The sequence below is a fragment of the Spermophilus citellus genome, assembly GCF_964194105.1.
Source record: "Spermophilus citellus genome assembly, chromosome: 14".
In the NCBI taxonomy this organism is placed as follows: domain Eukaryota; kingdom Metazoa; phylum Chordata; class Mammalia; order Rodentia; family Sciuridae; genus Spermophilus; species Spermophilus citellus.
This window is the reverse complement of record NC_138194.1, coordinates 76,590,063-76,604,054: the sequence shown is the minus strand read 5'-3', so window position 1 is coordinate 76,604,054 and position 13,992 is coordinate 76,590,063. Positions and strand designations below refer to the sequence as shown.

General features: G+C 35.5%; 1 protein-coding gene across 1 annotated transcript in view; it reads right to left on the bottom strand.

Moving 5' to 3' along the window:
* Positions 1-420: 420 nt before the first annotated feature.
* PKHD1L1 (PKHD1 like 1) overlaps positions 421-13,992 on the bottom strand; it is a 141,818-nt gene continuing 128,246 nt past the window's right edge. The window contains exons 73-78 of the mRNA XM_081266473.1: positions 12,125-12,469; positions 9,387-9,538; positions 8,790-8,936; positions 8,293-8,446; positions 4,361-4,599; positions 421-604 (exon numbers count right to left, since the gene is read on the bottom strand). Of these exons, the coding sequence (XP_081122599.1) occupies positions 4,373-4,599; positions 8,293-8,446; positions 8,790-8,936; positions 9,387-9,538; positions 12,125-12,469 (1,025 nt within the window). The 3' untranslated portion in view covers positions 421-604; positions 4,361-4,372. The remainder of the gene's footprint in view (positions 605-4,360; positions 4,600-8,292; positions 8,447-8,789; positions 8,937-9,386; positions 9,539-12,124; positions 12,470-13,992) is intronic.

Here is a 13,992-nt window from a genome sequence, read left to right as displayed (position 1 = left end):
GTCTAAAATTCCTGGATTGCCATGGATCTGGAAGGCAATAACTCTGAAGTAATCTCATCTCTCCAAAATGCTCAGAAATTAGAATGACAGATTGTTGGAAATCAGAGCCTCATGATGGATGGAGAAAATCAGATGTCCCCTACATATAAAATTCCATATATAAAAAATATGTAACTTTTACATATATGCATAGTGTGTGTGTGTGTTGTGTAGAAAGAGAGAGAGAAACTTAGAATGTTTCCAACTTGATCTAAAGAGCTTCATTAAGAACCTTAAATAGCTCCCAGCTATTTAAAGTATTCTATGATTTGTTGGTACAATAACTTGGAAATGGCATATTTGCTTCCAAATCAGAGATTTCTGAAAGCTTTTTGAAATGAAATAAGAGCACACAAATATAAGGAATCAAAAGAATGTATATTTAGGAGAAATCTGATTTTTGTAATTAAAGCTATTCCATTTTATACATTATAAAAATACATTAGCATATGTTTTTGAAAATGCTATAGGCTTTTTCATGTTGTGCACCAAAATAGCTCATGAGCAAGCAATTCTTGTATTTTTGTTTTCAGCTTGTGCTTTGGAACAGCACTATAGTTGCTTCCTGAAAAAAATGAAAACAATACAAAATAATTTTAAAAAGCAGTAATAACATACAATATGATTTAAACTGTTTGATTAATTTTAACTTTAAAATAGGTTGATGGGGAAAAAAATAATGTCAAAAGTAATGTTCAAAAGTTAGTATTTCATCAGTATGGAGGTTCTTCAATATACCAGGAATGGAAACAGTGTATGACATAGCTATACCACTCCTCAGTGTTTATCCTAAAAACTAAAATCATCACACTATAGCGATACATGCATACCCATGTTTGTAGCAATACACTTCACAATAGCCAAACTATGAAACCTGTCTAGGGGTCCATCAGTGAATGAATGAGTAAAGAAATGTAGTACATATACACAATGGAATTTAATTCAGCCATAAAGAAAAATGAAATTATGTCATTTGCAGGAAAATGGGTGAAATTTGAGACTATTATGTTAAGTAAAATAAGCCAAATTCAGAAGATCAAGGGTCATATGTTTTCTCATGTATGTGGGAGCTAGAGAATAAAAAGGAAAAAGTAGAGAATCCTGAAAATCAAGGGATATCAATAAAGTAGAGGAAAGAATTCAGGGCAAGGAAAGAGGGGAAAGGAAAGAAAAGAGAAATACTGGGGAATGATATTGGCCAAATTTTATTTTTATATCATGTGTATGTATGAATATATAACAACAAATCTCACTATTATATACAACTATAATGCAACAATAAAAAATATGGAAAAAATCACATTGTATAAAGATGTATCATTTCAAGGTTTATCAATTTTATGCTAGAATTAATAATTATATATATATATAAATGGTAGAAATGTAGAGAGAATTGTGGTACTTACATTTTTTAAAGTCAAGCTTTGTCATTTTATTAGCAAAATGTCATGATTCAACTAATAGTATTGTTAAGTCAGAATGCAAAGTTATAAAATAACCCATCATTTCAATGCATTAAAGGTGTTTAAGTAATTTTGTCTTAATTTTAAAATGGCTATGTATTTAGCAGCAAAGAAGTTAACTATTTTATTTGGAAAAAGTCCTGAAAAGACTCAGAAACTTGGACTGGGGTTGTGGCTCAGTGGTAAAGCACTTGCCTAGCACGTGCAAGGCACCACATAAAAATAAACAAATAAAATAAAGGTATTGTGTCCAACTGCAACTAAAAAAACTATTTAAAAAAGACTCAGAAACTCTTATAATTTACTAATGATTTGAAAATAGAATTTTCTTATTTGGTAAACTACAAACATTGTCAGGATCAAGCAGAATTGAAGTTAGTGAAGATAACTGGAAAACAATGCATTTAATGAGGAAAGACAAAGTGCACTAGTATATATTAAGCAGTACTTAACACATGTCACCAAGCAGACCTTGCATTTCAATGCTTTGAGTAGAAAAAAGAAAATGAATTTAAGCAATATCTGTTCTACTATTATAAAATGAAGAAGTGATCTTTTATTAGAATTCTGGAGACAAGAAAATGAGCATAAGTATAATTTATTGGTTATTTGCCTGTTTTCCCTCAGCTCCAGCTTTCTGACTGCACCCCTACACTACCCTGCTCCCTGCTCCACCATGAGAAGACAGTATGTGGTCTCTGCAAAACACACTTTTCCCTTGACAGCTGGATCCTAATTAGCTTCTGCCCTTAGAAGGGAAGCCAGGATTTTCTCCTTCTTGTATTAGGGCTGTTCCTGGAGCCCCTGTAGTTGGTTTCAGCCTCCATTTTGTTTTGTTAAGCCCCAAACCAGCCTTATTGCATGTCCTTATCCTGCCTCCCTTATATTTAAATTTAAAATCTAGCCTTGGCTTTTATTACTTGAAGTACTTCAGTGTCCTTCCTACTCTACCCCATGTCCTTCCTCAACCTTGTTAATATTTCTTATGTGAAGCTTTTATTTCATTAATTGTTGGAAACTTTTCTCTATGAAATCAACTGCAAACTGATTAACATCTGCCAATCAATATTCTTTACAATTTGCCTATACTACCCAACATTTCTCCCTAAGTCAGAGGTGAGGACTTGATGTTCTTTTAAGAGTTACAGTCAACTAAACAATATTTTTAGTACTTATAACACGTAAAGTATGTGGTCTTCTAAATTCTCATAATTGAGTGACAAAGATAGGTTTGCATAAAAGTTTAATACAAGTACACTACAGGAAGGGCTATAATAAAGATAAAAACAGATACCTAAGGAGAGGGTAACTAAATATTTTGTAGAAAAGGAAAGGGTAAGGGAAACTTGCTAGTGAAAGTAAAGGTTGAGCAGAACCCAGAGGATGTTGGGAGAGGTAGACTGGACAAGCAGGACATAGCCCAGGCAGAGGGAACATGCAGAATGAAAAGAATCTTTTCTAGGAATCATTTGGAAAAAGAAGGCTGACTTTAAAACTGATTTTGGAGCTTTTGGTATTGATTTTGCATGTAGTGATGAATCTTTGAGGATTCAAGAATACCATTATAGCTACATGATCTTGAATTTACCATTATAGTTACAGATCTTGTGCTTATTTAGGAACCTAAATCCAACACCAATGTAGAAGACAGAATGAAAGTGTGGGGGACTGTAAGCAAAGAATGCAGGAGACTGTTATAATAGGTAAAGTGAGAAGTAAAATCATAAGTCTAGCAGTGACTTTAAATGAGGAACAGAGAGGAGCCACTTGGTTGGATATAGATAGCACTGAGACCACTTGAGACGTGGAGCTTGTGGAAAGGGAAAGTCTAAGAAGTATCAAACTGAAGGATCAGAAAAGATGGCATTGTCATTAACTGAGACAGAGTGACAGGAGGAGAAATATGTTTGGGGGGAAAAAAGAGGAATTCAGTGTGGAGCAGGTGTAATTAAAGATGCCTTTTTTTTTTTTTGCTCTCACTTCTTTCTTTACTTCTACCACAGCCCTATTCTTGAGTGCCTTTTTCCTCTCTCTCCAGATCTTTTACATTTTATACAACAGTACCAACTTTCATGTGTTACTGATGGAGTGACATTTACAATCTTCTGTAATCACTATAGCCATTAGGGACCTTTCCCTCCTACTAATCTCCCTAATATTCACTATCACTGTTTTCTACATATTGTACTGGCATCTGAATTCCACCATTCTCAGAACCTTATCCCATGTGATCCAGGCTAAGCTAATTAAATCCTGTGGCCGCAATGATAGGATCAGTGTCCCAAGCATGTGTCCTAAGCCAGGTCAATGGCATAATTGGGGGATTTTTGCTGGATCTTTTGGAAAGAAGTGTGTTCTTTCTGCATTGGCTGCTGGACTGGTAGAAAGCAAACCTGTTGGTAACTACTTTTGTCCTGAGGACTGGGGAGAGGAGTTGGCCTAGTAGTGAAGCTGCCACTAAGGAGAATAAAGACAAAAGATAGAGAGCACAGGTTCTGGATGGCATTGCCTGAGTCCTTAGGTTTAGTTGTGGCAGAAACCAGACTACTTCTTGGCTGTTCATCAGGTGATTTGTTCACTGCCTGAACCATCTCAAGCTGAATGTCTGCCCCTTGCTATTGAAAAGGAGTGGTGACATTACCTGCGGTTTTCATTTCCTATGTTCTTTTGTAGCAATGCATAATGTGAATAACATTTCCAGTAGGGCTGCCTAGTCTCTTCCACCAAGGCTCTTAATCCTCTCTGTGTCCCAGTGGTGCCATGCAGAAGTACTGAGCATATGACCTTTACTTGGGAAACATTTACTGGTATCTGCATATGTGGAGACATATCTTACATAAAAAACAAACTGTACCTACCTATAGTTACATTCAAATAAAAACTGAAGCCATAAATATTTCCAACAACAACATCCTTCCCATCAGAAAGCTAATGACTATTGTCAAGAGCTGAGCAGATGTAGCCATAGCTGACGTTGTGCTGCTGCTGCTAGTGCTGCTGCCACTGCCACCAGGGACAAGCTGTGCCAGCAGGCTAAAAGTTCTGGATTCTACCCGAGCCACGTTATCCAGGAGAAATTCAATCTTAAAATTTTTTCCTAGGAGAAAGAAAAAGAATCATAGTAATTGACTTCCTTGATTATTTTCACACAGTTCCAATTTGGGTTTCATTACTTTCAGTGTCTTATTCCTAATGAAGAATTTTTGGAAATGAGTCAAGTGAACTAGTTTTAAGCATAAACAAGTGTAGAGAAGGTCTCGAGTGAGAAGAGTTCCATCAGCCCATTATCCATGGGCAGGGAACCTGGGTAGATTTTCTTTGTGCAGCAACAGAAACTACTTCTTAGAGTTCTTTGCTAGAGAAAGGAGACAGGCTGTTGGAAATACAGGACAAGAAGGCAGACAGGTGAAAGTGCTGAATCTTTGTTTCCTCCTTGCATACCTGACCTGGGAGTGGGGAAGCCTCAGCTCCACTTGGGGAAGATAGTGATGGATACTGAACTCCATATTTTGAAAAATTTCAGGCTACAGAAGAATTGAAAAAATAGTACAACAAATACCCCTGTGCCCTCCTCTCAGATTGAACAATTTTTAAACATCTTCCACATTTGCTTTAATCAGAGGCTGTTTTTGCATTACACCATTGAGACCCTCCCTCCCTCCCTCCCTCCCTCCCTCCCTCCCTCCCTCCCTTCCTTCCTTCCTTCCTTCCTTCCTTCCTTCCTTCCTTCCCCAGGTATAAAGAAACCTGGAGAGACATTGTTAACATATATAGAGTACTAAGGATAAAAGCTTATCCAGATATTTTTAAATCCACATGTTAAATCTTCCTAGAGTTTTGATATAAGATAACCAATATATTTTTCCCTGATACAATTTCTTCTCTGAGAATACTGCTATCTAATAGCAGTTACTCCATAGAGCAGGGCTTAGAATACTTCTAAAACCTTGTGAGTTCTTATTCCTCCATTTTTTTATTATCTCTTTTAAAAAAAATTCACTTCTGCTTTCATTCTTCCTTTCTCTTTCAGGGAGAGAATATAATTACATCTCAACCTCATTTGTGTCCTTAGAAATATTATCAATGCATTCCATCACTTTGAAGATGTATGTACACTGTTCTATACAATTTCCTGTCACTGACAATTCATGAGATTACTGTATTTAAGTTTTCACTTTTTTCAATCTGAAATAAAAATTCTCCATTTTTGTAGCAGGTGCATTTTTTTTTTCTTAACATTTTTCAGTGAGTAAAGAATTTAAGGTGTATTTTGCTATTTATTTTGGTTTTCTTGTTCTGCAGTGTCATGAGCAAGGCAAAGCAAACCTTTTGGTGAGACCACATGGAGGAAAACTGAAGAACCCAGCCAAAATTTAGAATCACGACCTGAGAACTACAACCCCAATCAAGCCATTCTAGGCAACCCCAGCTAAATGTAAATGACTGCTGAAGCCCCTGAAATCATGGAACAGAGATGAGGCTTCCAGGCCCAAATTCTTGACCCAAACAATTGTGAGCAAATGGAATGGTTATTGTTTTAAACAATTAGATTTTCAATTGGTGTGATATGTAGCAATAGGAACTGAAACAAAAACTAGACATTATGTAGGTTGATAGATGAACATGTCTCAGAAGTCTCTTAGCAATACTATCTTTATCTAGGTTGGTCAAAAATTCAATCTCACTATTTCTTCTCCCACCCTTTCCTCACCTGAGTTTCACATCCCTATTTTCTCTTCTACAAGCCACAACCCGTATCTCCTCTACCAAGGTGGCCCTGCTTTGCTCTGCAGAGCTAAATGTAGAAGACACGATTGCTGGTCTGTCAGGATGCAGTATGATCTGCAAGGGGATTTCCTTCAATGCAGTGATAAAGTGGGTATGTACTAGAAAGAGCCCAGGGAAAGATGTTTTGTTAATTTTCTCACATATACTGTTTTTTACAGTAATTTTACTGTAGCTAATCTATAAACCGTCTAGCTGATAAAAATAATTAAGAGATGACTATATTTGCATTCCCTTATTATATATAACCAGGGACCCCATACTTGATGAGAGACAGAGAAAAGAGGGGAAAGAGAGGAGAAGAAGAGGAAGAAGAGGAGGAGGAGGAGAAAGAGAAGGAGGAAGGGAAGTGGGGGGGGGGAGGAGGGAGGAGTGAGAAACAAAGAAAGAAGCAGCAATGGCTTTTCTCCACAGCAGATCAGATATACTGAGGGAAGATTTGAATTTTAAAAAAATACTGTATAAAATGAAAGTGTTTTAATTTTGTTTTATTACCACAATAAAATGTCAAAAACTATTTTACTGCTTTAACACTCCCGTGATCTAGTTACTTTGGAACATTCCTACTTGAAACTGCAAATTTGAAGACCAGATCTTTGCCACCTGGCACTTTCTGGCTCCGCCTTAATGAAAAGATAAGCAACCTTCTCTTCGGGCAGTGTTTCTGTCAGGTGCATCATTTTCCATAAAGTTCCAGTGCTACCACATTTTATGCTGATTTATAAAAGAATTTGACTCTGTCCTTAACCAGCAATCATTAGAACATTGTAGGAACTTGTCTGAAAGCACCACATTGAACTCATTATCACTTGGTACTTTATTGAACGTTAGGATATTGTTGTCCACTAGGCAGACTGAACATATTTGGTGTAGGGCATTATCAAACCATGAAGAAATGAAAATAAAGGGAAAAACTCTTTGAAATTATTTTAGCTTTTGGTTTTTATTTAAAAAATTAGAGAAGTTTTGAATTTTTCCCCTATTTCACTCTTTGTACTTATTTTTATTCAGACTTATGTGTGTGTTTGACAGGAGAGAGCAATGGTAAGAAGTGGGGACTGCTACTATATAACTTTCAGAAATGTTCTTTTATAGGCCCCAGGTTGGCTAGAAAGATTAATAGAGATCTGTCTTGAGTAGATACCCCATTATCCATCAGCAGCAGAAAGCTGTTTTTGATTTTTTGTTTTTCTTTTTTCTTTTTTTGATATATTGTTGGTCTCCAGCAGAATAGTTTCTACCAGCAGAAGTTATGTCATCAATTCCTAAATAATAAGCATCCCTGTGGAAGTTATGGCTGTATTTATTGTATCAACATTGAAGTATCACCTAGTACAGGTTCACTGGGCACACTTTTACAAGAAGTCAGAGGAGTCTTTGTTTCTTACAATTCTCCACAGCAACTGTTTGTGGATCTGATAGGTACTGGGAGTCATGATAATGCTCATGTTTTCTACTTTGCATTGACTTTGAGAAAGACTATAGCCAATTTTCTAGCTCAACTGTGAACTCCTTCATTGGATATTAAAGTAATTTACACTTATGCTATTGTTTCTTTTCTTGAATTTGAAAATTTGTATATTATTTTTTCTTACTATAAGTGTAACACATAGTTAGTGAGAAAATTTAGAAGAAAACGGTGTATAAAAAGAATATATGAATCGTGATATTTTCATGTATATCCTCAAAATGCTTATTTCAATTTGTTTTGAATATAAAATATATTTTTATATGCTAGATTAAATATTTTCTGAAACAAGACAGAGTATAACATTCTGCTTTCTGTAATTTATTGACCAAAGTATCAGAGAATGTTCTTTTTTAAAAAATATTTATTTTTTAGTTGTACTTGAACACAATACTTTATTTTACCCATCTATTTTTATGTGGTGCTGAGGATGGAACTCAGGGCCTCACACATGCTAGGCCACGATCCCAGCTCCTCAGAGAATGTTCTGTTTTTAAAAGACAATTATAATTATCCCTATTATGAGAGTTCACTCACCTGTTCTAAGAGGAGTAAGGTCTGTGTAGTTGGCCCAACAGCTGCTAAATGGAATTGTTGTATTACCACTAAGGCCACTGATTAGGTTATTACTGGAGTCCTTTAGCATAGCCTTTAAAGTAAGTGAAGTAATCCCAACTGAGACACAATTACCCTAAAGGAAAAAGAACAACAGGGAATTGTAACAATGTCTCTTTCCCATGCTTAAAAACAAAAAACATGCTAATCTTCACTTTTCAGAATGCCTAATTATAAATTTACAATTTGCAGAAGCTCCTTATCTCACATAAGAAGCTCATAGATGAGCAGAAGCTCAACTTTATTTAAATTAAATGTTTTAAAAACACTAAACAAGGTTATGCACAATAAGAGTCCAACTTCTAAGGGGCAGTGAGGTCCTCAGGTCACCAGCATTCCGGTGTTAGCTAAATTGATTCAGTCTCCTGCATTTATAGCTCAACCTCTTCACTTAGGGACAATGTCCAGTGGTGACTTACATCAGAATCGACTGCCTTTACTGAAGGTTGCTGAGAGAACGGCTGCCCTGGCTGTGCTGCCACTGGCTGGGCTATCACCAAGAGTGAGGACACAAAAGCCACATGGTGAACAGGAAACGCAGACCTTTCAACTGGTTTGGCAGTCACCTGGCATGGACAGGAGTAAGGCACTCATTTTGTAGTAATAAACTGCATTCCTCAGCAATCCCAGCCAAACTAAGTACAATACAGTCATTGTTGATTTAAAAATATGTCTAATATGTAAAACGTGTATTATTACAATGTTTCCTTTAGATCAGACATAGGAAATACTGTTACAAATATTTGAATATTATTACAATATTTGAAGGAAAGCACATGTGGAACCAATACAGAGTTTAGAAGATATATTTCTTTTTTCAATCTAGTTTGTTTATTTTTTTTGAATGACATTATTACCACCTTAGTGATCCCATAAAAAATAGTCAACAGTGAACTACAAAGACAAATCCTCTAAGTTACTGTATTCAATTAGAAAAGGAGAGTTAAAATAAGATAAGCAATAATACTCTAAATTCTTAAAATGCATTTTTTTTTTTCCTAATTGCATGGTCTTACCTTAATCCAGCCAGGATCTTTTGGGCTGGGGATAGGATTGGTAATAGACATAGAAGAAATATTAAAGCCCAAGATACTACTGGTTTTTCCTAAAATTGTGGCTTTTCCAAGAGAACTAGCAATTTCCTGGAGTTCATATAATTGCATCTGACCTATAAGGAAACAGTATTATGACATTTTGATCAAAAGAATATAGGACTATAAAGACACGAGTTTTTCACTTTAGTTTTGTATGCCTTGCTCCTCACATTATAGCATCCTAAAACTTTCTAGCTATACCTGGAAAAAACATGACCATTCGTGAGTTACAGCAACTTAAAAACTCAGTAGAATATATTTCAATCTGAAATTAAGGAAAATACAAAGGTAGAAAAAACAAATACAAGAAAAAATGAAAATACAGTGAGATAATATCTCAATACTTTCCCATGTCAGTTTCTGTTTAGAAGTAAAACACTATTGTGCTTTTTTATAATAATATCTTTTTTAAAAAAATAGCATGTTACTTTTGGAATGGAAGAATAGTTAGCAAATCCATTAAATTATATATGTTTATTAGTAAGTTGCTAAAGTTATCATTAAGTTGCCAACAAATTGTTACTTGCCTAGAACATTTGACAATTTGTAAGGTTTATTTTAACACTACATATAGTTTCTGTTCTCTTTTTCTAGCATGGCAGGGCTGGTATTTCCTCTTAAGCTTACTCTAGCCACAGTCCTCCTTACCTTATGAGGTGGCACCTTCATGACTCATATTCTTTGTAATAGCCTGGTGCTTTTGCTTGATCCCTTCTACTGCACCTCTCTGCCACATCATAGCTAAGCAATTATTAATTTCTGTCTCCACTATCAAAATCCTAGTTAAAGCTATCATCAGTGGATCTCATATCCATTCTTGTCCCTTTCTGCTCCACTCCATACACTGTAGTTAGAGTGATCTTTCTAAAAACAGCCTATAGTCAGAATAATGGTTTGATGTACTGTAGGCCTTGCTATATACTTGTTTCTAGGTAACCTTCATCTTCCATATCCAGAGTCATGCCTTGAGGAGTCAAACACTGAGTTTCTTCCATTACGGCTAAACCATGAAGCTTGGTGTATTCAGGAAAAGGAGCTGATGAGTTTCTGGGCCACTGGGTCTAACAAGACACTTTGAAATCCACAGTCAGGGAATTTTAGTCCCTGTCAGTTTAAAAAGTCTCTGTTGGGGGCTGGGGATGTGGCTCAAGCGGTAGCGTGCTCACCTGGCATGTGCGGGACGCTGGGTTCGATCCTCAGCACCACATAAAAATAAAATAAAGATGTGGTGTCCACCAAAAACTAAAAAATAAATATTAAAAAATTCTCTCTCTCTCTCTCTCTCTCTCTCTCTCTCTCTCTCTCTCTCTCTCTCTCTCAAAAAAAGTCTCTGTTGGATGACTCATACCCCTTTGGGCAAATGTTCAATCTTTCCAGATTCCTCTCTCATCCCTGACTCCTTCCAGGAGAGCCTTCTCCAGAAAGCCTCCCAACCATGAGGTCCTGTGTGATCTAATTACAGCAATACTAAGGCACTTTGTATCCATGTACGACTTACTACTACTTGGTCTAACTGCAGAGTGGCAGCTCTGACCTAGTTTGTACTCTGAACAGCTTCCCTCTGACAGTTTGACATGTGGAGGCATTCATTTCTATTGACTGCCATCTAGAAACCAAAGACCTTAACTTTATGACCTCTTATTCCTGAACCCAGGACCCTGCCTGCCCAGAAGTCTTCTTAGTATTTAAGTAATTTCTTTCTAAGACATCTGGGGACTTCTGGGTATCCTAATACTATGTGAAGGCTATGGAGAGACAAGAGTACAACTGTATTCACATCTTTGTTTCCATTTTCCAATATTTTGCTGTGATTCGCTCCATACCACTTGTAAGGCTATTCTTAAGACTTGAAATTTAGTGCCAGATGATATTGGAAAACACATCATTAGCCTGTTCTTCTTTGCTATCCCCATGTTGCATGTTCTCAAACTAACACCTACTTGAATAAATCTAACAAGATAAAACTGCTTTAAAGAGATGGATTGGGAGGAGTTGTGTGTGAGAAAATTTAGGGGACATATAGAAAATAAATCAACAATTTTTTTGGACATCTTGTGGTTAGTGTGGTAAACTTTGGACCTTACTATGTGCAAGAGCTTACCAAGGAGTTCTAAGAGTAGATGAGTAACCTACATGTGTACCATGAACCACTACAACTCCTATACTAAATTTATAGTCAAAATCATGTTGACTCCAAAGCACTGAGCCTGTAAGTCCAAGAAAGTACAAGGATAAGGGAGGAAAGTCAGCTATGACTCTAGGCAGAAAACAACATGGAAAATCTCTTTGCAACACATGCCTATAGCTTCCTATACTCTTCCAACCAGGAGGTTTTCCTTGACAGATTCTGCATCACTAATCTCTCAGCCATGAGGTCACTTTCTTTGGCAAATCTTCCCAGATCTATTATATTGGTCGAATCCTTTTATTTAATTTGTTAGTTACTACAATAACAAAACAAAGTCTGAAATTCCTTCACAATTTCAAATTTGGTTGGGATTACAGGAGTAAAGAAGGGAAGTGTTTCTAGGCTTCTCTAGAATTTTCAGATGTGGGGCTAGTGGGATTTCCTGAGGCCTGGCTCACTAGGCCCTGCTAGAATTATTTATGGCAGAGAACCCGGTAATTACATTCTCTATTTCAGAGTCTACTATTCATACCTGTGGTGTCATTGCTTAGGAACTGAGTGGGAGGATCTCCAATCTCCAATTCAATTGTGCCTCCCGTGGATCTCTTCCTCCGCATATTCTCCCCTCTTAATATTTTGCTGACACGGATTTTGTCACTTGGTATTTTTAGGAACAAGACAAGATTTCTAACCAGATTATGTGAACTGTAAAAGTCATCTTCTGTTATAGCAGGTAGTTGGAAAGAAACAAATATGACTGTGGCAGTGTAGATTTCAACAGGTACATTTCCTTTAACCAAAAGGTAAAGCATTTGGTAAGTCCTATCAAAGTAGTTTTCACCCAGGACAGAGGAGTCCAAGTGAGGAAGGAATTGCTCTATGGTGGAAAAAGATCAAAACAGCACAGTTAAATATATTTACATCTTCACAATTGCCAGTCATACTTAGTATTTGTTTAATTCAGAAAATTCCAAAAAAGTTCAATATTATCACTTTCATTAAAAAAGCATACTGAAAACTTAAAAACATTTATAGAACTGATATGCAAAATTTAAGACAATTATTTAAATAATACCATTAATACTCATTATATATTTAATGTATTTAAAAAAACAATTAGCTATAAACTCAGCATAAATGAGAAACAAATCTAGTTATAAACACAGAAGCTTATAATCCTATACTTGTAATTCTTTTTATATAGTCAGAATTTTAAAGCCTTGACTGAGGCATTTGGTAATTCAAAAATATAAATTTAAGAGCCATCTAATTTATGGAGTGCCATATAGCAATTCTTAAAAGAGCATTTATAATTCAGTGTTTCTATTTTTATGGAGTACAAAAGAATCTAATAAAAATGAAGCATATACTAAAACATCTCAGAAGAATCTTAAGCCAATGGAACAGGTTTACATGTTAGCTGAAATATCCACGGCTAATGAAAAAATTCTAGGGAATTGAACTTTAGAAAATTGATTGAGCTTATTATATATAAATGAGTATATATATAATTTTATAGCAGACTATCAATAATGTTTAAGAAATAATAAATTCACTAACATATATTGAGCCCAAAGGATGAATAGTATAATAGTAATTTAATATAATAAGACATGTAACTTCTTACCACATTTCATAGGGAGGCCTACTAGGAAAAGGAAAGTAAAATCTTAGGGAAGAAGAAAATATTTCATATGAATGTAACAGATTATAGCATTAAGAAGTCATGTCATTATTACTATATATTTCCTCAATACCTACTAGTATAAACTCTGGATGCCGTTGGACATAAATATTGTGTGAATCTGAGGAAATTGCTTTGTATTATAAATTGAACATTATATTATAAGTTGAACATTCTCTCAAGCTACTGTTAAAGGTGCATACACCACTTATCCTAGGTAACTTTCTTATCACATGAAATTTCTTATCCATGAAATTATCACAATTAATAAAGGAAGCAGAGACACAGATATAACATTTTGGATAAGCTGAAAAATATATCAGTATTCATAATACAGATACAGTATATTTGCATTCAAAATGCCAAAGCAAAAATTCACTTAAAAGCAATGCTATTGGGCTGAGAATGCAGTCAGTCATAGAGCACTTGGCTAGTAAATGTGAGACTGAGACCCTGGATTTAATGACCAAATGGCCAGTACAGGAAAAAAAATCAAAACATTTTTTTTGTTGTTGTTTTCATAAAAATAATAACCTATACACACATTTATCAATATGAAGGCAGTAATAATGTTGTTTTCTGCCCTTTGGCTCTTAAAAAACAATTCCATATATTAAATTCTGCCTATTGAGAGTTTTTCTTTTCCTAACTTTGAATGACAGGGTGCTTGGTACCATGTGTGTTAAAAATTTGTGAAAACTAAGTTATAAATATGT